This window comes from Corvus cornix, chromosome 10 (assembly GCF_000738735.6).
Source record: "Corvus cornix cornix isolate S_Up_H32 chromosome 10, ASM73873v5, whole genome shotgun sequence".
In the NCBI taxonomy this organism is placed as follows: domain Eukaryota; kingdom Metazoa; phylum Chordata; class Aves; order Passeriformes; family Corvidae; genus Corvus; species Corvus cornix.
This window is the reverse complement of record NC_046340.1, coordinates 17652-44589: the sequence shown is the minus strand read 5'-3', so window position 1 is coordinate 44589 and position 26938 is coordinate 17652. Positions and strand designations below refer to the sequence as shown.

Sequence of the window (26938 nt, the reverse complement as noted above, 5' to 3'; positions counted from 1 at the left end):
GGCGGAGGCTGCTCAGAGGCCCCTTCAAGCGGGGTTGTGCTGGTGTAATCAGGGGAGAGCCGGGCACAGGGGCAGCCAGCTCTGAGGAGACGCGCTCCCTTACATGCCAGTAACGCTTGTACTAAGGGAAAGGAAAAAACAAACAACCACCACCCACACCTTCACCCCCCCAAAAGCCAACCAACCAAACAAAAAGCCCCACCAAAGAACACTCCAGAACACGCCCCTCTCCCCCAAAAAACCCCAAAGGTGCTGTATATGGAGGACAAATTTTTGATTCTTCTAGTCTCAGGTGGAAAAACTCTGATGACTGGGAATTAACTAGTTTGGAAAGTCTCCCCAAAGCACAGGCCATGCTGCTTCAGGAGAAACTGTCCCAACAGCCACTCGGACTGGGGGTAAGGCAGCTCCTACCCCCACCCATGCTCCTAGACCACATCTCATCAACAGGCATTGTACAAACAGAGCAGGTCCAAAATCCCAGAGATTTAGACCCCAACAGTGCTCTGATACTGGATCAAAAAATAAATGGGAGATGACAACAACAGGCCTCAATTAATAAAGTCAATGTCTTACTCAAATTTTATCTAAGGTAGCAACTTAAATGTCGGCTTCATGCTTTACATGACTGAGAAACAAAAAAAGCCCTCACTGCACCTCTGAAGAACAGCAGGTTGTAACTGGCTCGCTCAGCAGCACTAAGGGAGGTACAGAACAAGAAGTATTTGTCATATGATAACTCACTCCCTGCAGAAGAATAAAAATAGAAATAAAAATAAAAATAAAAATGCATGTGAACATGAGTGAGGAAGCACAGTCACCTGGACATTTCTTTAGGGCTCTATTTTTTATATTCCTGTATCTTAGAAAAAAAGGTCAAAACTAAATCAAATCACCCAGTCTCACTCTATTCTTACTCTCATTCATATTTTTATTATCCATACTAATTATTTCTGCCACACATATTAAGGTATTTTCTATGCTCAAGATTATCACTAGTGTAGAAATTGATGTAAATCTCAAATTTTACCATCCTTCATAGTCATTATGAGTCAAATTATCACTGTCCACAGTTTATTAAATAAGGTCAAAGTGTTAAGTTCCTCACTCTCCACCCTGCATGTATTTCAATACACATCTTGAGCAGTATTTGCTCTGACCACAAACAGTTAAACTTGAAATCCTTTTCCCTGTTAGTTGAAAGGTGACTAAAATGGGTTGAATAAGAGGTACTTTTCTCCCATAAAATTCACACATAATAACACATATCTGCAAAATAAATACTTTATTATAAAGACAGAAATCAGTCATAAATGGTATTCAGGAAAGAGACGGATGTAGAAAACTCAGAAGTCTGCTAAAACTGCTATTGAAAGAAGTGTAGTTGAAATGGTCCCACTTTGGAAAGAACACTTAACGAAAAGGAACTGCTTCACGTCAAGGGTTTCAGATTGTCAGAGTAATACAGATGCTTAAAAAAAAAAAAAAGACAACTTTGTATCAAAACTATGTAAAATATACCTAATCATGTTTATAATACTATACTTTCCAATAATAGTAATTACTATATCCAATCTTTTACCAATTTTGTAAGTGTTCCAAGTGAAGCAGAAAAATGTCTAGGTAACACACACTGAAGAGAAGTAAGATTCCTTCTGGTGTCCTCAAAGGCATCAAAGAGTTTCTTCATGTTTTTTTCTTTAATTAAGAACTTTGCATTGTTTCTTGAATTAGATGTCGAATCTTCTCAGCATCTTTTTCTATATTTTTATTTTTAGGATCAATCTTGAGAGCTGCTTCATAATCCCGGAGACCTAATATAGATACATTAATAAGAATATCAATCAATAATGCAAGAGCATCCTCTTTAGCAACTAACTGGAAATAACTACTCCCCAGTCATATGCATAAAGTATTGATCTTGAAGTTTGTTCTTGAGTAAGATGGAATAAGAATGACGTAAGTTTAACTTTGTCAGTAAATAATTTATATTTTGTTTATCTTATTTCACAAAACATTTCAGTGGAAACACTCTACTACATAAACATTTTCAGGTTTTGAAACATGAAAACAGAGCCTCTTCACTCACATACATATACTCCGATATATATGTGTGTGCATGAGGGGACTGTTCTAAAGTGTTCTACAGAAGAGAGAAAATGATACTGTGTGAAAATAAGAAAAAAAAGAAAAAGACGTGAACTGTGAGAACAAGAGTTTGGGGGGAAAATAACAGATCATGAGTACAGGAAGTAAAATCATGCTTAAGTTTAAGTCTTTTTTATCAGGTTTCGAAGTGCAAATGAAGCCTAAAGGGATGACCAAGTGATGCCTAAGTAGAAAAAGGTAAGCAATGGCCAAAGCTTAGTATTTCAACACTGACACTTTGAATATTCTTCAATTTCTATTATCAGCTTTCACTTGGAAATTTGCTTTACAAAACTCACCTGATGCTCTTGAGGAACTTAACAGGGACACTGTAAATTCAGGTATTTTCGCACAAAGGACATGTACTTGATGAATCGTATCGCTCAGCAGTATGGGTTTCTTACCTCATTTTACAAAGATGTTACAAAGCACTTCACAAGTATTTTAGAAATATTTCAGGTTTTTTTCATTTCTTCAATGGAAAAACTCCTTAAATTAGGAGTGCAGTCCATTTTCTCCAACTTGTAAAGATTTTTCAAGTGGAATTACAATTATCGAGTAAATTAAAAAAAAAAAAACTGCTAAAGAATGTGGTGTAAGGTTCATAACAAACAGACACAGATTGTATAGGCCTTCTTCAAAGTCACTCCTGAAAACATAAAGGTGTGAACAGCCTCATTGAGCTAAACAGAGTTACGTGTATGTCACTATAAATTCCTGTGCATGTTTTCATAGAACAAAGGCCTCACCTTCAGTGTATAATTCCAGCTGACAAAACGCTGTTCCACGTCTCACATGGGCTTTCATTCGAGCGTTCTCGTTATCAGGAACAGGTGGTGTCAACAGTTCTAGTGCCTTTACAAAGGAGAACATCCAAAAGTATTTGTAAGTAGATTTTCAATAATTTGGGGTTTTTTTCTAATTTATAAACACTTCTCTCACCTAATTACTGTTATTATACAGTAACATAGTAACTATTCAAACAGAAAAAGAAAATAGCTATTCAAATTAATTATAATGACTTGTGAATCCAGGCATTAAGATTTGTATCTATCACCCCGGTTTGCCAACTACAGTTACATTGCCATGGCTAAAAAGTGACAAATACCATGCTAAATGTTTATTGCAGTCAAATAACGTATTCTGTTTTCATATATCATATTACATACCATGCTATCAAAAAAAAAAAAAAGGTAGTACTAAAAAAGTACATGTGTTTTAGTAGTAGTTACTAGAAAAAACAGAAAAAAAACCAAAAAAAACCCCAAATTTCAAGACTCAAGTACGTATTAGTTCAAAAGAAGATAAATATTGGAAAAATTTTCCAGACTATTCAGGTGCCATTTGAGATCATTCCTCTCCTTGCACAATAACAGCTGCTAAAACATCAGGACAATACAGCCCTTCTTTAAAAATGTTTGGTTTGTTGGAAGTTTTTTAAGGTAATCCTGCTCATCACCACCACTTTTTTTTTCCTTCCAACCAAATGAAGCACACCACAACCTAATAGAAAACGTATGTGTATACTTTGGTTTTGTTTTTCTCTGCTCCAAGTTGTGGGTTTTTTCAAGTGTACATACTGCCACAATATTGTTATCTTTAAAGAAACATACTAGCCAACATATGGCCATTTGTCACAAACGTGTGGAAGCCTGGTTTAGGTTTTATTTTATTGCCATTTTGTTTTAAATTTCTGAAAGTTCATTAATCACCATCAAATTTTAATATTTCACCATGGCTTCATTATATCAAGTTTGAATTTTAAAATTTTGAATTGCACTAGTATGTATTTACAGATCTGCTTAAAACAGAACCATCACAGTAATAAATCACATTAATGTATAAGGTGACAGCCTGAGGTCCTGGATTTTTATACCTTAGAGGAATCTTCGATAGCTTTGTGTAAATTTCTCAGTTTAAGGTGGCAAGCGGCACGGTTCAGGTACAGCAGAGGAAGTTTATTGTTCAGCCTCACTGCGAGGTTATACGCGTTTACAGCCCCAAGGTAGTTTCCCATTGCAAACATTTTGCTAAGTATTAAACGAGAAGTGAAACATGCACTTTAAAGAAGGGCATAAATACAAAATAAACACCTACTTATTGTTAACTCATTTTCAAAAATTTGAATTTTTAGCATATTTTCCTTTGAAATGCCCCTTTATAGCCTTTTCTGAGAACGACATAGCTGAAGTTCAGTGCACCTTGACGCTGACAATATAGCTGAGATACACAACAAAAATAGTCACTGCTTACAAGCAATGAAGAACTGTAGGAGTGGACACATTTATTTAGACACAGGATTAATTTTGAAAGCTTTGTATATCTGATTATGATTGCCTAATCAAACCTTTCTGTATAGCACAGCTCTATAAATAAACCAATATTTGTATCAAATTCCTAAAGTTTGTTTTAGACAGATGTTTAACCTCTCACTAAAACAGTACAAATGAAATTAAATCCACCTAGGTATGATAGTGCATTGCCTCAACTGTCTTCAAAGATGAATATGCATAGTGTGTTTACAATGATTTTGTTCATCAAGAGCTTCAACAATTGCATCTCATGATTTATCAGATTCTGACCCCATAAGTTGTCAATAAAATCTCTAGTACGACTGCCATGACTACTCTAGACGGTCACCATCTGCGTCTAGGATAAACAGAATATACCAAAACTAAACAGCAGACAAACACCATATAACTAATTAATTTTTAATACATCTTCAAGCAGAATGCAACTTACTTTCCTTTGTCCTTTAACCAATCTGTATTCTTCTCCTCTTCTTTTAAATCTTCCAGCTCAGATAAATCAGAATTTATTCTTCTTCGAGCTTCTGCTTGTTTATGTAGCCACTGTAAATAGAAAACGTGCAAGTATTACTTCTGAAGCAAAAATGCAAATCCAGAAAAGGATTTTATTTTCATGTCTTCACTCATATTTATCCAAAGAATTCTATTGACCACATATTTTGGACAGAGGGAAATATTTAATAGTATCCAATACGAAAAACTTCAAAGTTTCCCCGAATATTTTATTACCAAGAGAAGTTAGGTTACCACATCCCTAATACATTTTTGTTTACTTATTTGTTTTGATCTTTCAAAATTACTTTGTGTTCATTGAATTGAGCTCAAAAGAGCTAACTGTGAGCTTCTTTTAAGACAGAACTTAAAGAATCTTAAATATAAGAGTTAAGATATTTCAAATTTTTTACTTCAAGGAATTAAATAAATATTGCTGCCTTTTCTCCCCCTCCCAAAAAAGCAACAAGTTATTTATTAATCTGCACAACCACATGGTGAAAATAATTTTTATATAAAATTGTTTCTTTATATCTTATTTTAAATAAAACAGTCTTCCTTGAAAAATAAGGATATTGCACAGGTAACATTCCTTGGCACAGATACAATTTTTTTCAACCTTCTGAATACACAATAAATAATTCCCCACCTTACCTCCTCCTCTTCTGCAACACGAGATTCTCGCAGAGCTGTGGGAAAAACTCGTGGTGTAAAGCTGACTTTAATTGTAGCTGCAGCTCGGGGAGCTGGTAACTGTTCTTCCTCTAAATTCTGTGAAAATATACTACAGGAACCATGACCTATGAAGAGAGTTAGAGCACTGGAAATGAAAAATGAAGCAAAAGATTTTTCTGATTTTCTACCAAAGTCCAAAGTACATCCGATTTAGAAATGTGGCATATTAGAATTAAACCTTTAATAGCTTGAGAAAAGTTTAGACTTGTTCTTTTGAAGGGAAGGTTCAAACAATGCTTCTTCTTAGTGTAGCCAGTAAATAAATGGAATGATTCAGCATCTGTCACAAATTAAGTTAAGCTCCTCTTACATCTCTCTGTTGCTTGTGTGATGCTGTGATGGGGCAACAATGAGAGCTAAAACTAGCCTATCAAAGCAAACAAACAAAAAATTAAATGTCTTCTGTTGATTTAGTTGCCTGAATTGCCATGGAGCCAAGACATAGGACAGAGAGAACAAAAGGAGATTGAATATTTCTATGAATTCCAGCAGTTAGGTAACTGGGTAACAGGAACCCCACTCCCAGAAAGCCCACATTACACTATCAGAAAGGCTCTCTGATTTACTTTTCTAAAGCTTAGAACAAAAACCCACCCTTGTATTTCCAAAGACTTAATCAAGAGCTAAGAACTCATGTGCTTTAGCTCAATAAATTGCCTGAAAATAACCATTTTTAAATAACTGCAAACTACAAGAACCGGTGCAGTAAGGTGGAGACAAAGATAAATGATGCATTAGAAACATCTAGGAATAAAGTTATACCTACACTTTAAAGAATTATAAAGTACAGTTCAATTATACAACCTTTTGTGGATTTGAGTCTGATATTAGAAGCTCCTTCATTGGGAATCCTACTTTTGTTCATTTTTTCATTTTTTCTCTCCTTTAACGGCTTTATTTCTTGATGTAATTCCTCTTTTTTTCGTACGCTCTTGTATTTATCAGCATATTTTTGTTGGTTTTTCCAGAACTCCAACTCTTTAGTGACCTTCTGCCGTTCCTTTTCTTTCAGATCTTCAATTCTTTTCCTTTCTGCTTCCTCTAGCTATTTGAAAAAAAAAGCCCTATGAGATACGTAACATCTGATAATACTAACATGACTAAGTTCAAGTTACCATTATTTTCCCAGTTTCATATCCCAAGCATGGTGTAACCGATAATGTGACCATACAAGCTGAGTTAATTAAGATGTTTAAAAATGACCGTGAGAGTAAAGATTTCTGATTAGCTTTTAGAAATCTCATTTTTTAAACTATTTTACTAACAACCCTAAGGTACAATCCAGGAACACTCAGAAATAAGTTTCACTTCTAAACAGTGAAAATCCTAGCCATGTTCCAATGTACATCTCTGGAGTATACAGACATGCAAAATATATGCGATCATTTTAATACACTGTTTCTTATTTATCCTCTTCTCTTTGAGATTATTACACATGCAGAATAGGTACAACATTGCAACTAAGACAGTCACTAACTGTAGCTCATTTTGGTCCATATTGCATATACAATCCTAAAATTTTATTGCACACTTCAGAGAAATACTTTGAACACAAGTGAAGTGACCAGACTTTTAACATACATAAAAATTTTGAGAACATATCTTAAAGTATACATAAAAAGCAGAATAACAGAGATACAAACACACAAAACACGAAAAACAGCAAGTCTGATGTAAAATACAACAACAAATAAATATTTTTTTTTAAATCAGTATTTTTCACATTGCTAAAGGTCTAAACACCTGCAAAGGCCACAAAAGACCTTTATTTGGTAATAAATATGTTTTAAGTGCAAAGAAATAACAAGGGTCACCACCACTATATTAAAAATTGGTAGTTCTTGTATTTTTTAAGGTACATTTAACAAAGCATCTGCCAGATTAGTTGGTAGTTGTTTACATGTATGTCTTGTAGAGCTCTTTCTAAACCTACCTTCATTGTGGCCTCCAAAGCATACTTTTTGTGTTCCTGTTTTGTAATTTTTTTTGCTTCTGTCTCCTCTTTTGCCTTTTCTTGGGCTTTTAGAACAGCATTCTCTCTCAGATATTGTAGTTTTTCCTTGCCAGCTTAAAAGAATAAACTGTTTTAGTCACTTAGGCCTGGAGTTCTACTGGTATGTATCATGTTAATGAAAACACGATTTCTTCTGCTATTTTGGCAAAATGCAACACGGTTAAAATTCCACAAAGCAGTGTCTACCAAGCCCATGTCTAGAAGAGAAAAATTAGGATTTGCTTACACACAAAATGTTTTACAAGAAATACTGTTTAATTTCATACATGCTAGAACCAGTAGGTGTTCTTTGTTCTCACATACTTTGTATTTTGAATAATGAACAACGAGGTTGAACCAAGCAGATATCTACCAGCAGAAGTTTCACTGTATGGGTTCCTTACATGCAGGCTTATTTTTAGAGTAGAGAACTTACCATCTGCTAGAGTTAGGGAATCCCACATGGCCGGTTCTTTTTTATACAAGGTGAAGAAAATGTTTCCATTTCCAATCTTTGCTGTGCTATTTGTGTCATCAATGGGAGCATATAAAATGGCTTCAAATAAAAAGGGAGGGATGCTTACCTATAAAAATATAATTTGTACTAATATTTACTATTTTAAATTAAGTCTCACATATTCAAAACACTCAGCACAAGCATATGGTAAACCTCAAGAAACAGATACTATTGACAGAACTAATCTGCCTTGTATCCACTGTGGAGGTTTGCAGAGGCCCAGAAAAGGTGCTTCCTTCCCGTTAACGGTGGGGCATCACAAAGTAATATATTTTATTAACGAGATCAAAAAAGTTGGTTCTTCAGCACTGCAACAGAAGCCGTGGATTTCAAATTTAGAAATATTATTCACAGTATAAGCAAAGGTATTAATTCAGTCCATTTATGAGAGTAAAGGCAGCTGGCACCTCTTGAGTAGCAAGAGCATTAGTAGGGAATGAGCAGTGGTAAAGCCATTATCTGCCGCAGGACGGGCGTTTAACAGCCTGCAGCACAGAGAGGGAGATTATAAAAGATAAAGGGTTATGAACTTCAAGAGTTGCCACGGTGTACGGCGCGCGTGCTTTTGAGCAGGGTTACGCAGTAACCCCGCGGCCGCGGCCCTGCACGGCAGGAGGCCCATGAGGCGAGTGGGGCGCGGTCGCCCACCTTCAGGTACTGCTCGCTGCAGAAGATGTTGGCGGGGGTGGCCCGGGCGCCGCGCAAGGGCAGCGAGAGGTACACGGCGGTGAGGGTCTGGCGCCAGCTGTGCTCCCGCAGCCACACCGGCATCGCCGCGACCGCAGGAGCTCCCCGGGGCCGCTGCCCGGCCTCAGCCGCCGCGGCCCCGCGGCGCACGCCGGGAACTGTAGTCCCTAAGTGCCTGAAGGCCGCGGGCCCGGCTCTGGCTGTCAGCACACACAGCTCAGCACAGCAGGAAGGAATGCAGCTCGTATCATCCACATACTTTTCTATAGAAAGACAAAGTGCTGGCAATGTAGGATTTCTGGCAAAAAACTATCAAAAGTTGAGGACGGATTTGATTGATACACAGAACCACAGAATGGCTCAGGTTGGAAGGAACCACAGCGGGTCCATCCAGTCCAGCGTCCCTGTTCAAGTAGGGTCATCCGAGAGCACATGGCAAAGGATTGTGTCCAGATGGTTCTGGAATATTTCCAGTGAGGAAGACTCCACAGCCTCTCTGGGCAGCCTGTACCCACACAGAAGTTCTTCCTCAGTCCAGGTGGAACTTCCTGAGCATCAGTTTCTGCCTGTTGCCTCTTGTTCTATTTCTCAGAACCACTAAGAGCCTGGCTCCATCCTCTGGCACCTCCCTTCAGACATTTATACACATTGGTGAGGTTCCCTCTCAGTCACCTCTTTTTGAGGCTAAACAGGCCCAGCTCCTTCAGCCTGTCCTTGTAAGAGAGATTCTCCAGACCCTTGATCAATTTGGTAGCTCTCTGCTGGACCTGCTCCAGGAGCTCCATGTCTCCTGTCCTGAGGGGCCCAGAACTGCACACAATACTCCACGGGTGGCCTCACCATGGCTCAGCAGAGGGGCAGGATCACCTTCCTTAACCTACTCAGGCAATGCTGGCACTGAAACTTCCACACGTCCCGTAAAAATAACTGGGTCATACTGGCAGCCCCATGCTATTGCTGAGCAATACTGTCTGTTGTACTGTCTCTGCCAAAAACTCAGGAGGTAATTTGCACATTACCACTCCACGTTTCTCAAACAAACTGTGACACTGTATCTGCCAAAATAAAGTCTAGCATATTGAAAGCAACCGCTTCTGGAGAATATGGCCTGAAAGACGAGCCAAACACAGCTGGATAAAAATGCATGTATGTTTGAGTTCCTCAAAAGTACACAATTACCTAGAACTATTAGGAAAAATCTAGAACCAAAAAGTCTAGTTTTCCCTCTTTCTTTTAAAATAAGACCAAGAATAATGGAGTTTAACATGGCACACATTAGCTAGGATTTCTGATGTGCATCACTGAAGATTTAATTTCTATGTTAAGATTTAATTTTTATGTTTTATTACTTATAACACACAGCAATATTCAAATAGTAGAGATTACTTTTAAGTACTGTATATATATATACAACTGGGCATCGCAGAGATTTAAAATCTTTTCAGAGCAAGAAATCCATCACAACTCGTATGATTTCTGGGTTATTCTTCACCCTCGCTCACCCACATCAGTATCATCTGGAAGAATCCTTGCACAGACTAGAATATGAGAATTGAATGAAATTCTTCTTTCCAAGAACATTCAAAGTACATAGCAGCAGCAGCTGGAATGCTTATAATGTAATAGTAACTCAAAATCTCTTACCACTCCAGAATGAAGCTCTAGTGAGCCAGAACGCATCCTTCAGTTATGGAGAGTTCATTCACAGACGGTAAAGTGCAGGTCTTCTGCCTTGGTCACCCAGGTGTAATTTTTAGTTTAATCACAGAGAATACACTGAAATGAAGCAGCTTAGTATTTATTCCTGCTAGAAGGACTATACCTTGCATACATGCTTTACAAAACGGGGCACAGTTATGGTTACCAGTATTTGTCTTCTCAAATTACACAAAAGAGCTCCAATACATCAACCATACAGTCTATTTACTTAAAAGCTACATCTGCAATGCAAAGCTTGTAGGAGACAGTAAATATCACTGACACATTTTTATGTCAAAGTAGCAGATTTAGCTGCTAGAGGACACAAAAGGGACTCAGCAAGGTCTTGGATCAACCTTAAAAGTTTTGAATTGATGTGTAGGTTCAGAAACACCACCTCTGTCCCACATACTCCACACCACAGCCTTACCTGTGAGTAAGCACTCTCACTGTGACACACTTGCAAAATAAACAAGAGACACCCATGCATAATGGTTCTTCTGCTGGCACTAACTTTATCGGTCAAAAGTTTGCAGTGCAAGAAGATAAATTTTTCCATTGAAAATCTGATTCCTAAATTCCCATCTCCTATGATATGAAGGATGCAGATTTATGTTCCAGACAAACCTTAATAATATTAATATTCTGGACCTTCCAGCTGCCTATATACACATATATCTGTTCTGGGGTTATTTCACTTCTAATGCCTTCAGAAGTTTGAATATATGGGAGAAAAAAAAAATCCGTTAAATAGCTTACATTTTCTTATCTTTAATTATTAACCTTTTTTTCTCCCATCCCTTCTAAATTCTCTCTCATTTCTCTCACCCCTCCATATCTTTTACAAATAGCAGAAACATTTTATGAGACTCTGTTTATTCCAACTGTTTCATGTACGTGGCTTGGGACCATCTATATCAGTTACTTTTAAAAATTATTGGTAAGGCAGTGATGTGGTATGTGTTTGTTCTGGTATTTTAACTAACAGGAAGAGCTTAGTAATAATTTTATAAATTGGAATAAATAATTCTTTGTATAATCATTTCCCAAGTACAGAAAGTTATTAAAAAAACATCTATTCAGGAAAAATGGTGCTTAAGCCTTCCCTCCCATCCTACAAGGAAAGAAATGGGGCTGAAGGCACAAGACCTCTTCCCATCTGCTTTGAAGTTACTGCCGATTAACACCTTTACAGAACAGCAGAGCTCTCCAAGAGAGGCAGGAGCTGTATTTTCTGATCCATATGACCTCATGCTGCTCCTTGCAGGATTACACCTAATCCAAATGCATTCTCGCAGACGGAACATTAGAAGAGTCCGTCTAGGCATTACATCATCTTCATAAAGTCAACAGGCAACTTCCCCTCAAAAACTATCTTTATTTTAAAGGAAACTGAAACCAGACAACAGAAAGCAACAAAGTTACATACAGTGCTGGACAAAGTCTACCATATACATGTTTCAAGAACACTTGAATCAGATTCTGATGTATGTTCTTCTAAAAGGTAAAAATATCATATCATTATTAACAAAAAAAAAATTAAATGTCAACAATCTTAATCAGCTTATATTTTGCATTGTTTGGATGGCAGTAGATTGGTAACTTGTCTTTTTCTACTCACTTTTAACTCTAAAAGGAGAATGTGGACAAAAATTTCCAAGTTAGAAGGCCCACAGCGCCTGCTCTAAAGGCCACAAACAAAAACTTGGAGGAAAGACCACATTTTAAATAAAAATCCCTAATAACTTTGTATTATTTCACATTTCAGAAAAAAAAAATAACAAGAAAGAAAAAAAAAAGGAAAGAAAGAAGAAGTATATTAAGAGCTTGCCCTCCTTATATGGAAGTCCAGATTCAGGCCATTCTGTAGAGGAAAACATGAGTGTCTAGGAACAGACAGGACATCTCTCCTAACTCCAATCCCAAACTGTCTTCAGTACAGCAATTCCTGAAATACAGTACACAAATCTCCAAGTAAAAAGGTGGGGTTGGATCAAAAAATTATTTTGAGACCATTTGTTTGAACGTGAAAAGGAAAATTAATCACGTATGGTAAACAATGCAGAAATAGGTATTCTCTGTGGTGTTGGGATAAGCCATTTCTAAACCAGGAGACTAATAAGGGTGCCACTGAAAACTTTAAGCTAGAGGCAGCACCTCTAAGGGCCTGAACACCACTCAGAACTAATTACCTCAGAACTGATGACACACAGCACTAGGCCATTAAAGGGACCTTTCTTTTCTTCTACATAAAGCGTAAGTTATCACCTCCATATAAAGAAGTGAATGTGCATAACTCAAGATGTAGTGTAGGACAGTTATATTGCCTTGAAGAGTTCTGCTAAGTACACTTAGTTTCCAATTTTAGGGAAGAGTTTATTCTAACATAGAAAGCTTCTGACAAAACTTAGCAACTGCAGAACAACTTTAAAATACATCCAGTTCTACATCCTCCTGCATATATCTAATCACATCCAACAGACAAAAAAATTATATGACTTCTAAACAGAACAAAAAAATCATATGTTCTGTAAAACAAGTAAAGAGCGTTAGAATAGAATTTTCACGCCCAAGAGCTGATTACCAAATGTTCACCCATTTATCAGTGGATAATATTAAGAAATTCACATTAAGTAAGGGCAACAAGATGATAATGCATATCAGTGCTGTGTGTTCTGAAAGGTACTCAGTTTTAATTATCATGAATTGCTACCATCTATCATACCTCATTCTACGCAAGATACCACACCAGCTACCAATCCGTAAACAATAATATTTCACATACTTCATAGAGTAGCTTAAAACACATCATGGCATGAAATAATTTGTATTACATAGTAATTTAATCCCTGGCCACAGGGTTAATGTTGGACAAAGTCTGGAAACTTTTCCAATTTGAATTACATACATTAACTTTGTCACACACCACAGCACTAATGCATGTATTACTTCAGACATGCTCTAATTTAAAATCAAAACAGAAAAGTTGTTGCAAAAATACATGTCACCAATGTGGAACACATTCAAGATTGTATAAAAAGTACTGAACTGATATCCCAAAACAGGTATATTTAAGCAGTACATAAGGAAAGATTAGTTTTAATATGAAACAGTCATTTAAGTCACATACAACATGATAAGAAGCATGACTTCCTTTTTTAAAAATGCTACACCAATACTTTTACTGACAGGCAATGCTTATTTATAAAATGAAAGGGATATATTTAATGCAGATGCGTTACTGTATTAAGTTGGAATAAAGACAAATGTTAAAAAGGTGCTACATTTTAACACCACCAATTTTGTAAAAATCTCAAACCATAAAAGCACTTCACTTGCAAATATCACAGGCCCCAAACTGCAAACACTTTAAAACATTCTTGACTGTGTGCATGCAGTTTCACTGACTTCATTAATTCTCCCATGCTTGAAATGAAGCCTGAAAAATGTTATTACAAAAGTGGTTCTTAGATTAAAAACTTCAGAGGTCACAAAGTATAATCTTCTTTGAGCAGCCCCCAAAATTATATTTTTGTTTTAAGTAGAGCAAACTTCATACTTTGCTCTAGCTTCTTTCATCTGAAGATCTCAAATAATAACTAGGCCTCTAAACAACCTTTGGAAGTAAGCATCAGGTCCATCTTCTGAAAGAAGAGACAGGCACAAAGAGTCAACCTGCTTGTTTCAAGTTGCAGAAGGAATGACTAAACCAGCAAGAAACAGGATTTTTGCTACCTGCCCTCTAGTCTGTATACAGCACTGTCACTTACATGTTTTCTGATTTAAAATTGGTCACTAGCAGAGAAGTACACAGTACCAGTACCAAAGGACAGTAAAATCCAAGTTATACCTATTTATTTCAGCCTAGGGGGAAAAAAAATTTGGGAGCAATAAAAGGCTGCATTTCTGTCCATGACCAGAAACTATTTGAAAAGGACACAGGCATTTCCCATAAAAATGTTAAGGTTTGCAAGATTTACAAAATCTTTGCAATATTTTTGGTGTGCAGCACCAGTACAGTCTAAATCACCAGTAATGAAAGAAGCGCATGAGAGTTCAATACAAATTGTTTCATAGAGAGTATTACAAAAAACCTCACCTACTCTAGTAAGCCCTCCCACCCATCCTCCCTCCCACCCATCATTCTAGAACTAACTTCTAATGCTAATCAGCTGACATTTTCCTAGTACCTTACTAATCAAACATGACTGCTGTTTTTCCTGTGCATACTTGAACTACTACTAGTCAATACATGCAGAGAAAACCAAAATATAACTGCTCTCTAGATAAAAAGTTCAAGTATGCCAAGAGCATATCAGTAGGGCAAGCATATTGGCTGGATGACTTCTGGAGATCCTCGTCAGTCATATCTCTAGGATCAGTGCACTAACAAGCGTGGGGTGGGTTTTTAATTTGTTTTTATTTGATATAATTGACATTTGCTAATGCCTTGAGCTTACAGGTTAATAAATGCAGAAAATTTACCGGGTTACAAACCCAGTATAGTATCAGTTTAGAAAAACCTAAAATCAATTGTTAGAATAAGTTTCACAAATACACAATTTAAGGCTTTATAAAATGATATTCCAGTTGATTTTAAGTTTATAAGAACACCCTATTTAAATACTAATATCCTGACTAACTTCATGTTGGGTCGAGGAAGAGATTAAGAAATACATGGCTATTTTAAATACAATGTCCGTTCCAAAATGTTAAAACATTAATTGGACTTCCGAGAACAAATGCCCCAAAAATCTTCTCACAAGAGGCATGGGATGTGGGAGTGGGAAAGGTAACAATATCATCATTGGAGCTTTTGCTGAATTTTCACTGAGCAAGATTTTTATTTCATTTACATTACTGTAGGTGTGAACCAGCTCCATTACATTCACAGTGCAAATTGTTGCAGAGATTAAACCGATTCCCAGAGGAACTAATCTATCTAAACAAGGTTTGGCTTAATTGCTACTTCAGGTACCAAAAGCAAATTCAAACAGTCTGTCAGTTATTAGGAAAACTACTGAAGAATAAATCTCCTCTAACAGAGGTTGTTGCTTGTTTGTTTTTTTGTTGTCGGTTTTAAAATCACACCTCTAACACAACAAGATTAAGTCTAGTTAATGTAATAAATTAAAGCTACTAGTGATTAAAACAGAAGCTCTGGATCTATCTTACACTTTACATCTCCATACAGGGAAATTCCCAAGATATGAAATATGTCACTTACACTTTAGACATCATTTTCTTTTTCCTGAAGAGGGGCAAGCCAAAAAAAAAAAAAAAAAAAAAAAAAGGTAATACTGCACTTACACAGCAAAACTTTTCACTTTTAAAATAAAAGTGAAAAGTATGCGTAGATCCGCACAGTATCTTCCAGGAATGTACCACAGTAGAGCCCATTTAAAATCAAACATGACGGTGAACTATCAAACAGGCCTTACTTTCACTCATTAGCATGGCTTACCATAAAAACTACCTCTTTATTAGATGACTGTATTCTCTATAAACTCCTATATCCCTCATCATCACAGACCTGAAAAATTTATCACATTAAGGAACTATGACTAGTACTTGTGAGCTTGACATATGATTTAATTGCTGTTTAAAGACTGTTTCCAGAGCAGTGGTACATATTACAAGCAGAATCTGTTATTACAGTGCCTCTTTTTATTAATTCAAACCAATATTTCTCTCTAAAGAAACGTTTTCAGTTGCGCATGCAACTTTATCGCACTGCTAAGGCTGAACTGTTCAAGGCTAGATGCTTCCCAACACTCAAAAAAGAAGGGGAGTTATTTTTGAGATCAAGAATAAGATCAAATTAGCCTTATTAAAATAGAATTTCTTAGCATCACACAAGAAGCTCTAGTGCCATTCGTACTTGTCAGTAGGATATCAGGTTTAGCAAAGGAGCTAAAATTCTGACTACTTAGTTCTGATGTGAACAAAACTCACCTGATATCGCAGCTGTATTTCTTTTCTTCAGCTTAGATTTCCCGCCCCCTCACTGAAAGACTGGCAGAGGCAGTGGTGGGAATTTAGTTTTAAGACTTTGCTAGCCAAATTATAATGCAATTCAGAGCCTGTGCAGAGCACACTCCATTGCCTTGCCCCCTCCTTCACGCCAAGTGGACTGTGTAAGCTCAGGGTGACTGAGTAGGCTGTAGCTGACAGCCCTAGAAGCTGGCCAGGATTTTCCGTGCACTAGTTCATTCACAGTTCTCAGGCAGCACTGAGGCAGGAGACTGGAACCATCAGCGAGAAAGAATGAGAGAGAGGTGCATGACTGCACAACCGTGACAGATGCAAAGACTGTATCCCAAGGTATGACCTCAAGATAAAAGATTTAAGGTTATATGTGCAACCCTAGTTTTGGCATTCTCTAGATTTAAAGCAGTGGACTTCATAAACTTGATGTGTTCTTTTTCCAATTTAATCCTATTTTGCAACAATTTCCAAATAATGCAAGACCTAGCAAGAGCCTTCAGCAAGTAATTGCTGAGAAGTCAAAAGAGATTATTGCCTTTTCAAGGAAACAGAAATGTGTAATAGTTAGCGGGTTTCATTGTGTTACTAAGCAGGAATTCATGATTTTTGAATAGCACATTAATGCTTTCCTTCAAAAGTAGGAAAAAGCATATACAAAATTCTCTTTATTTACCCTAAAGTAACAACTATTAGTACTGCACATTCCTCCATGTCATCTCCACTATATTCAGAGAAAGGCTAGCAAGAACATCAATAACAGACATTCACGCCAAAAGAAAAAAAGAAAGTAATGAGTACTTGCAAATATAGTACCATTAAAACCAAGCACTAGATGCTAGTGTTAGTTAACACATTAATACACACTAGCAAATTAGGGCTATTCATTCAGGCACATTTTTCCTTCAATAATATTGTCAACGCTCACCCTACTTCCGATCAGTTGTCAGTTACAGTTTAATCAGAAATAAAAAATATTCCATCCTGTAAAACATTTGGACACATAAAACTAAGAGTACAAAAGCTGAGATGAAAGTTTATGAATGAAAACAATTACGGAAAAATAGATGACAGCAATCAAACACAACTGATTGTCTGCAGAAAGTGAAGTACCCAATTTGTAACTGAATTTTCGTAGCAAGTATTTCCTCCACCAGCACCCATTCAGGCTGTCAGCCTTCTGTGTTCAGCGCAGGCGGTCCCGCAGTCTCTCTCGTGCGCATTAACTGCACGTCCTTGTCAGCCATGCAGGTGTCACAGCCCCACACTGCCGATGCCTCTGCTGTGAGAAGGCCATAGGCTGACTCTGTCATGCCTGTACAGATCCGATGGAACCATTTTTGACAAGAGGCTTCACACAGGATGGCGTCCTGGTCATCATTGACCTCGTGTGTACAAATTCCACACGGATAGACGGGTTCAGAGGACGAGTGCCCATGACGACTGGGATGGAGGGGTGTTTTGCTGCTCTTTTCAGAGTTGCATCCTTCAGCAGTACCTCGAGGCTGGCGGGACTTGGTTTGAGTCCCATTTGAGTGGCCAGCATTGGTGTTATCAGCACTATTAGAATGGCTGTTATCCTGATCTACCACACTGTTTCGAGTAACATTCTTCAGGTCACTGTTACCTTGACTTACAATGTCCTCTGTCCTGTGATGATGCTGATGAGCAGCAGTGTTCTGGCTGGATGCTTTGCTTGCACCTTGACTAAAGTCTTGCTTTTGTGCCGATGATTTTGTCTGGTTGTATGCGTTTGGTGGAGGAACAAAAGAATGGTTTGACTCTAGCTGAGAATTTGAAAAATTTGGATTGTTTCCAGGACCAAAGTTAGTTGGCACATCCGGGTGAGGTATCTGACCGGAATGGCCAAAGTTCTCCCCAGGATTTGGCCTGAAATGCTGAGCAGGCATATTGACATTTTGATTTATCTGACCACTGCTATAAGGTGGTTGATTCCCAAAACCCGGGTTCTCGTGTGGACCAAAGCTGAAAGAATGGGGTCGACTAAAACCCATGCCAACAGGGTTTTGAGGAAGAGGATGTGGTTGGTTTCTGAGGGAGTAAGAAGCACCATACGGTGAGGACACTCTGGGCAGCACATGAGGTGGCATTCTGAAAGTATTATAGCCTCCAAAGCCAGGATAACCGGGATTACTGAAATATGGATTTCCTGAAGGAAGTGGTTTATAAGACACAGTATTATAGTTGTCATCAAATGGATTTGCAGCTACAAGGTGGTCAGAGCTTGGGTTCGGTGGTGGAGCGTATTCAGATGGAGGAGGAAATGATGACCCCTACAAATATTTTAAATACAACATTTTAATTAGTTTTAGTATTTCCCTGCAAGACAGACCAACCACAAAGGTCCTGGATTAGCAATACAACCGCTGAAAGAACTGTTCGGCTGTTGCGTAAAATTCACCCAATGTACCCTGCCAGGCTGTCTGAAATTTCAGTACAGAGGCAGGAGAGGAGCTTGGGCTCCAGATAATGTTGTGATTTGTAGTAGTCTCAGTGTTCTAAAAAAACTGCAGTTGAAAATACAACTTGATCTGTGACTTCTATTTCATAATCTTTTACAAAAGATGAGCAACAATACAGAAATCCAGTCATCACAAACCCATACACGAAGTATTTCCAAACATCGAAGAGCAGATTTGAAGCATTTCCCTAACTTCATTTTGGGTTCACGTTACTGAATATACATGTCTCAAGACACCCCACTTCTATGAGGATATACAAACCTAATGGTACTCTAACTCTAAAAAAGGCATACAGAATATAGGAGTCAGCAGACTGGTATTTTCTGTAGTCTGTGGAATACTCTATGCCGTACATTTCTATACCAAACAGAGGTATCCCTTACGAGCATTCAGCGATTGTGGACAGTCTGCAAAGCACAGTCAGCAGGTACGAAATACAAGGATTATGCTCAGGTTACAGAGCATAATCGAGTGTTTAATGGAGCCCAGAGTCCGTTTAAATGTCACCACTGAAGTTATACAATTGAAATTCATTCTAGGCTAGCCTGTAGGGCACATCTGCTGGGTTCACCCTCACGCTAACTGTGCTCACAGAAAGCATTTCCTCCTAAGTGCTAGTAAACTAAGACTTAAAATTTATTAAAAAAAGAAAAAAAATTGCTGCAGTGCAAATTTTGAACCTGGTCAGAAGGAATGGAAGCTAATCTGCATGTCCTCTAGAGTTATTACCATTCTAGAACACAAGGAAACTCCACCAAGAAAGATGTGTGAAACCTTGTAAAGTAACTGAATATTTCTCAGAGCAGGTTTCCCCGTGACTACTTTAAAACAAAACAAAAATGAAGAAAACAGTTCCACATCCCAATGGACTCTGCATAGGCCTAAGAGAAAGTGATTGTTATGCCTACATAAATAAAATTATTCCCACTGGGCAGTACCAAATTAACAGATACTCTCACTCAAAGCTGAATGAACACACAAAGGAAAACTCTGCACTACAGATATCCAATTGCTTAAGATGTTTTGTATCGAGGCTTTCTTTTCTGGAAAGAAAAACTGCACAGAAATGTCAAATTGCAGGGATTCACTGGAAAGGAGCTCTACCTGCCTCACAGCTTTTGCTTGAAAATCACTTGGGCAGTATGCCAAGAGTTTGGTCAAACATTAACAAACTGTACTGATTCATTAGCCCACAAACCTACACATACAGGAATGCAAGTAGGGAGAGAAGCAGTCTCATGGCAACTACTCCCGCTGTACAGATTTCTACCAATGGCTACAAAGTCATTAAAAAAAAGTCTGTCTCAGAATCAAATCCATATGGTAAAAATACAAGTTGTTGCAGTCTCACTGTGCTCTTCTCTTTATACATCTTTGGCAACTTACGGAGATTAAAATAACTTTGGTGCAAATAACTAGCATTAGGAAGGTTTCAACTTCACAGTAAAACCAAAATATTCGGTATGTAGCTGCTATTTGTGACAACCAACCGATATTCTGAACAATGAGAGATAGTCACGCCAGCAAACAACATTTGAGTGCACTACTTATCGAGAATTCAAAAGAAGTAAGGGGAATTTACCTGTGTATTTGCTTTGCGCTTTTTCTTATCGGGGCTTCCAAGCTGAACTCCTGGTCCTCCTAACCCATCCAATCCACTGTCACCACCTACAAGATGTCAATCAGTGCAATAGTGCATTAGTTTTCTTACAGACTGTATTGTAAGTTTGCCAGTAACTGCCATAGCAACAGATATCTGTTACAAATACTGAACTCTGATTGACTCTGGTGCCTTATGTTGCAAGTGCTTAAGGAGCACACATGTGGAGATAAGCTAACAATCTCTCCTATACCGCTGTCTGCTATCACTTCAGTGTCCCATTCTGCTCATTTCCATTGAAATAAACATTTCCATTTATTTTATTTTCATCTGTTCCTTGGTTCTTAACATCTCCACGTCACCAGTTGGAAGTATTTCTTCTTTTTATAACTCATTAAACTTTCAAAAGAACTGCATAAGGCCGTGCCTAAGACTCCCCTCTTATTGAACTTACACAGACACAGCGTTTATCAAACTCAGTGTAGCAATACACAACAGAGTGTTACAATCCCCCGTGAAGGAAAAGCAAACAGTAGTAGATCCGTGAATAAAAACCACTGAGAACCTGCCACGTTGTTTAGACGAACCTCCAGTGTACCAGATCTAAATTTCACTAAATCCAAGACTTGATCAAACAAAAAGACACCTGCCGAAAATAAGAGGGGCTCTAAGTGAACCAGCCCACCTCTGCAGAAACCTCGTAGAATGACTGAGCAAGGCTGTTTTGGCACAAAAAGAAGTAAGGAATGTTCATTTCACTGGTTATTCAATCAGACTTGACCCTGAGCAATACAAAGAGATATCTGTACTTCACCTGGGATTCCTCTTCACCCCTCACAACAGTGGGACAAGCTCTCAAAGTTGTATAAACTGTGGCTTTCATTTTTAAAACCCTAGTTAGACCATAGATGAAGAACAAATCTAGCACACTCATTATTATCCCAGTCAGTCCATCTTCATGGGGCTCAAGCGAAATTTCCGTGATAGGGGAATGCAAAGAAATCCCTGAGCTGAAGTAGGTAGAAGCATTTTCAGGTTGACAAGAGCAACGCACGCTGAAGTACTAACACCATTACATTAAGAAACTATATTAATTCCTTTTTTTCTCAGGGCCATTAAGATATTGCTCTTTTATGTAACTATATAGTAACAGCATAGAACTGTAAGCAGACAATCCAACCAAAAAATTGTACTGTTGTTTGTTTAAAATTCATATTCAGAATATGAGTCAAACTTTATCAAGATGCAAGCATCCAGCTGAACGCACAGGTCTTCATCACCAAAGACAACCTGGCGATAACTGTGAATTATCAACAGTATTATGTAAAGCGGCACAACGTATGACATGATACTGCTCTGTGTTAGATAAGTGTTCCCAGCAGACAGGTAAACTGGCTTTAGGACTGTTCAGCAACACTGTCTCTTCTCACAGGGAAGCAGCAGACCTACTGTACACAGACCAAAATACCCAAGCTATTTCAAATACTCCTGATCCAAGGAGGCCTGACAAATTTTCACTCCTAGCACTTCCTCCCTGCCTCCTTTTTTTTTGGAGGTTTCGGGGAATTTACTGGTCCTACTTCAAGTAAGAATCCAGTTCTGCCTCTCCTTCAATAAGTTCCCTTTGGCTTCAGCTGTCACTGTTGAAATTTGATTTCATTTTTCATTGCACATAAGGAAGATACATGGATATCCCAGATCAACACCCATCAAATTTTAAGTCAGAATTTCAAAGACAAGGGCACGATTTCACAATCAAGTTCTTGAAATAAACTCATGCTTGCACACAGCATATTGTGGTCTAAGCTACCATCAGAGAAACTAGGGAAAAGTCTCTTTAAAAAAAGAGAATTTTTGCCTTGATTTAGAATATAAAATCCTGCATATACTTAGTGTGCTATGAAGCATTGCCACTGCATTACCTGTAGATACTAAATGATCACGGCCTAAAGTTTTACATAAAGAATGATGGCAAATTTCCCTTAAATTTCAACTCTATAAATCACCTTCTTGATAATCTATTTTCTCAAAACTGTTCCTGCACTTTCTATCAGGTTTTTCTCCAGCGTTCCTAAATTCAGTGTAAGATTGGACCGCGAACGCTGATCTTCACAACCGCATAAAACACGCTCCTCTTTGTGTCCTTGTACTCTTAAAACATAAATGACGTTAATTGCTGATAGCAAAATACTACAAATATCCAGATTTCTTTTAATAAATTCAACAACTAGCAGCACAGACATCAGTAAATTTGTGATCAAGTAGAATACTGAAGGTCATACACAAGTGCTGGTTTACAGTCGCTGAAGTTAAAACTTTATAAAGCTACGTATAAATTCTCTCTCTGGGATATCAGTCTTCAAAAGCATAAGCATATAAACATTAGAATTCCAGTGACAAGTTCCAGCAATTTCTACCTGAATTATTTTCGTGGGCAAAGCCATTCACATGCCTCAGTTTACAGAAGGGAGTCCTGTGTTTTCAGTTCCCACTGTGTGAGGCCAATGATTAAATTCAGCCCTAAGAATTTATATTTTCCCTGTGGGTTCTATAATGATTTAATTTATACATGAAAGTAAACAGAACGTTAGTCCTAGCATACCTCCAAAAAAGAGTGAATAAGGCTCATTTTCATGCAGCCAAAAGAAACTTTCCACAAAGTCACTTTTGGTACCTACCACACAGACTTTCATTAAAGGGGCACCGAGCATTTTGGAACACTGCACTAATGAAAAATTATTCATTGTCCGAGACTAATTTTTCAGGCAAAAATACAATCCTTTTGACTGGGACATCATCTATCTCATGGACCTAAATATAAAAATATTTATCTGATAACTATTCCCCCATTAAACTACAGCTAAAATTAATTTCAGCCATTCACATTTGGGCAAAGGAGAAGAGATAAGCCTCATATTCTCTATTACTTCATACATACACAAGACGGACATTTTCAGCGTGAGTCAGGAGAACTGCAAGTTGTAGTTTTGTTTACGCATTATGGGATTTTGACTTAGCACCTAATTTATGACATACTTAACATACTGCAAATACAGTATAGAATATTTTCCTATTCACTAACAAATCTCTGTCTAGGTTTTTAGAGGGTGGATGCCAGAGTCTTTTTAAACGGTGCTTTATCTCAGTAAGAATGCTTTCCCAACAAACACAAATGGCTGAATAAACTTTTCATTATAGACAGAGAACTAAAAATAGTCTCATTTCAACCGGGTTTGGTGACCCTGTTCTGAGGCCTTGAGACTGTAAACAGTTTTGATACTAAGCTGTAATCAGGTGGAACTCGGCGCGTAACTCCGGCACGCGAAGCCATATATGCTTAAATATTTGCAGAATCGGGGCTTGAGAGTGGAGGAGTCTAATGAATCCCAGTCTCCTTTGTAACAGTGCTGTGTGTTTTCATTCTCTCATTTTCAAGGTTGCAATCCAGCTGTTACTATAACAGTTTCTGAAAAGCAACCTGTAAATCAACGACAACGCGCACCGTGGAATCCACACCTTTTCCCACTTATCCAACCAGAAAAAAAGCTTAAAACGTCAAGAACAATAGAATTTCAGGGGCAAAACAGGAGGCAAAAAACCGAGAAGCACTAAATTGCAAATTTTATAATTTTGCCCCGATTTTCACCCAACTCAGTCACCCATCCTGCTGTCTTTGATTATTTCATTCAGAAAGGCATTTCTGTGTCTAAGGACCATAACGACACAACTATCGCTACGCAGGCTGATGTGCCACTGCCATTAAAGTCAGCTGCACTGCCGAAGTCGACGGAGACACTGCATTTCTACCCTTCTCCCTACACCTTTCAAAGAAACACATACTTCGAACCTTACCAGAGCCAAACACCACTGTTATTAGTAAAGAATAATATTTCGATTTTTTTTTTTTTTTTCCTCCCGGAAAGGGAAAGACAAAACCCCAACTAGACTCAAGCACACAGCCAGGACTGGGGGCAGAAAAGCGAACACTCAAGTGTAATTTATGGGCTCTGCATCAGCACGAACTCGGACATGTGGCAGTGCCGCCGTATTCCCTTGCACCAGCAGTATGCTCGCTGCATACTAATGCGCTGCACATCCCCAGACACACAAGAGACAGGACCGCACACCGCCCTCCCCTGCGGGGCACACCTGCGCGCACAGCGAGCCCCGGGGCTGCTTTTCAAGGCCCGGAGGCTGCGGGAGCCCGCGGGGCCCGGCCGGGCCCCACCGAGCAAACTTCGAGCGGCCCCCACGCCGTCGGCCCCGCCGCAGCCGCAGGGAGGGACGGCAGCGGAGGCGGCCCGGCCCGCGCTGCGCGGCGAGGGGAGCCCGGCGGGAAGCGGCGGCGCGGGCGGTGCGCGCATCCCGCGGCTCGGCCAGCGCTCCGCACGGGAGCCAGGCCCCAGCGGCGGCCGCCCCCGGGCCCGGCCCGGCCCTTGCCGTACCTCGGGATCTCTTCAGCGCGATGGGGTCCTTCTCCTGTTCCGCTGACATTACAGACAGCAGCGCATGGCTCCCAGGGCGCCAGGAATCGGGGCTCTTTGATGCTGCTGCCGCCGCCGCCGGCCCGCACCCCGCCCCCTCCGCCCCCGCCTCCTCCGCCCCCGCCCCCGCCCGCTGCTGCCGTAGCCGCCGCCGCCCCAGCAGCGGAGCTACGAGACTTTGCAAAGTTTGGGCGCGGGAGGGCTCCGCTGCAGCACGCGGCGGGGGCCAGGCCAGGCGGGGTCCGGCGAGCGGAGCGCCGCTGCCTGGGGGCCGCCCTGGGATCCGCGGAGCGCCGAGCCGCGCCGGGCAGGGCCCCCGCAGGCTGCGGGCACCCGCCTCGCCCGGCCCCCGCCGCCGGGGCTGCCGGGCCCCGCGCAGCGCCCCCGCCGGACACGGCGCCGCTCAGTGCGCCGAGCACCCCTTGCCCGCCGGCTCCCGGGCGCGCAGGAGCGGCAGCGCCCGCGGGGCGCTCCGCGGCGCTCCCCTGCTCCCGCCATGAGCGCGGCGGGACTGCCGCGGCCCCGGCCGCGCCGCCGCTCGGAACAAAGGCGCCGCGCTGGGGCGGCTCCGCCGGCGCCACCACCCTCCGCTCGGCCACCGCCGGGGCTCGGTCCGGCCGCGGGACGGCTCCGGGGCTGGCCAGGGCCGACAGTGCCCCTGAGCGCAGGGACCGCGGCGGGAGCGGGGCCGGGGGCAGCCTCGGCCGCCGTGCGGGGAGTCGCTGGCCGGGACCGGCTCTCGGCCGCCAGTGGTTCCACGGCGCGGCTCCGGTGCGGCACGTGTCTCACGCCTGCTTCCCGCCTCCGGGCTGCGACTCCCGTTCTCCAAGCCCACGCGGGCGGGTCTCTGAATGGCTGGAGTACCACGCTCCGGCGGCTGCCGGGCTAGGCGGGAGGACCTTCCTCAGGGAGGGTCTCCCCGCACAAAGGCGTCACCCGCCAGCCGGGTCTCTGGCCTGGGGGTACCGCACAAACCACTGGGCCGAGCTGGTGCCCTCGCAGCGTCGGTTAACCCTGCGGAACCCTTGAAAACACACGGCGATAGATGAATCGGTGCCGGTGTCGCTGTAATTTTGCGCAAACGCATTCTGCCTCAGTTTCCCGTCGTCTGAAGTGGCTGCGTTTTAGAGGTGTTACATATGGAGTTCTTGATCTAGATCAAAATTGTTAATCAACTGCATTAAAAGTACCATTTGAATAAAGATTTATTGTCCCGTAAGCGGGATAAAAAAACGCCCAGCTGTACAGCATGCACACCTGACTTCACAATACCTGGCAGTGCTATGTACCTTCTTGTTAGATGGATAGTTGGTACTCTTGGTACTCTTTGGAAGACTTTTTCTGAGGGGAAAAAGTTACATTCGTGTAAAGGTTAAGATATTGGTATGACTCTTACTTAGTTAGACATGCAAAATGCAAAAGTAAAGTGGAGAAAGTAACTCATGTCGTTTTCTGCCCTTCCCTAGACATCATTTTTATTTGTCCACAGTCTCTTACTTTGCAGCGATCCCAGATACGAGTGCCTCGAAGTACAGCGCACCGCCAGTATTCTCATGGGACGTGCTGCTTGATTTTGTGTAATCTTACTGAGGAGAAGTAGAGCCTGTTATTGGCGAGGTAGGTGTGAGCTTGTCTATATTTGGAGGAAGATGCGCCTTATCTGTGAAGAGATTTGCCTTTTTTGTGACAGAGCTTGCTGCAGGCCCAACAGATTCTCCCAGGGCTGCACGAGCTTTGTGCACTGCTGCCATGTAATGGCATGTAGACTGTAATTACGAATGCGCAGATTGATGTCACTGAGCCTATA

General features: G+C 40.2%; 2 protein-coding genes across 3 annotated transcripts; both read right to left on the bottom strand.

Annotated features, from left to right (window-relative positions):
* Window positions 1–1268: 1268 nt before the first annotated feature.
* Window positions 1269–10609, bottom strand: DNAAF4 (dynein axonemal assembly factor 4). 2 transcript variants are annotated; one of them, XM_010391202.3, is made up of 9 exons: window positions 10526–10609; window positions 8114–8261; window positions 7618–7751; window positions 6489–6729; window positions 5604–5749; window positions 4891–5000; window positions 4025–4178; window positions 2898–3003; window positions 1269–1814 (listed from the first exon to the last, which is right to left on the bottom strand). In XM_010391202.3, the coding sequence occupies exons 1-9, from the start codon at window positions 10559–10561 to the stop codon at window positions 1705–1707; spliced, it is 1185 nt and encodes a 394-aa protein (XP_010389504.1). In that variant the 5' UTR covers window positions 10562–10609; the 3' UTR covers window positions 1269–1704. The 2 variants fall into 2 exon arrangements, with proteins under 2 accessions (XP_010389504.1, XP_010389503.1); XM_010391201.2 differs by lacking the exon at window positions 10526–10609 and adding an exon at window positions 8843–10519.
* A 1725-nt stretch (window positions 10610–12334) lies between these two features.
* On the bottom strand, window positions 12335–25217 carry PYGO1 (pygopus family PHD finger 1). The gene is made up of 3 exons (XM_039557594.1): window positions 25093–25217; window positions 20630–20715; window positions 12335–18858 (listed from the first exon to the last, which is right to left on the bottom strand). The coding sequence occupies exons 1-3, from the start codon at window positions 25139–25141 to the stop codon at window positions 17737–17739; spliced, it is 1257 nt and encodes a 418-aa protein (XP_039413528.1). The 5' UTR covers window positions 25142–25217; the 3' UTR covers window positions 12335–17736.
* Window positions 25218–26938: the final 1721 nt, after the last annotated feature.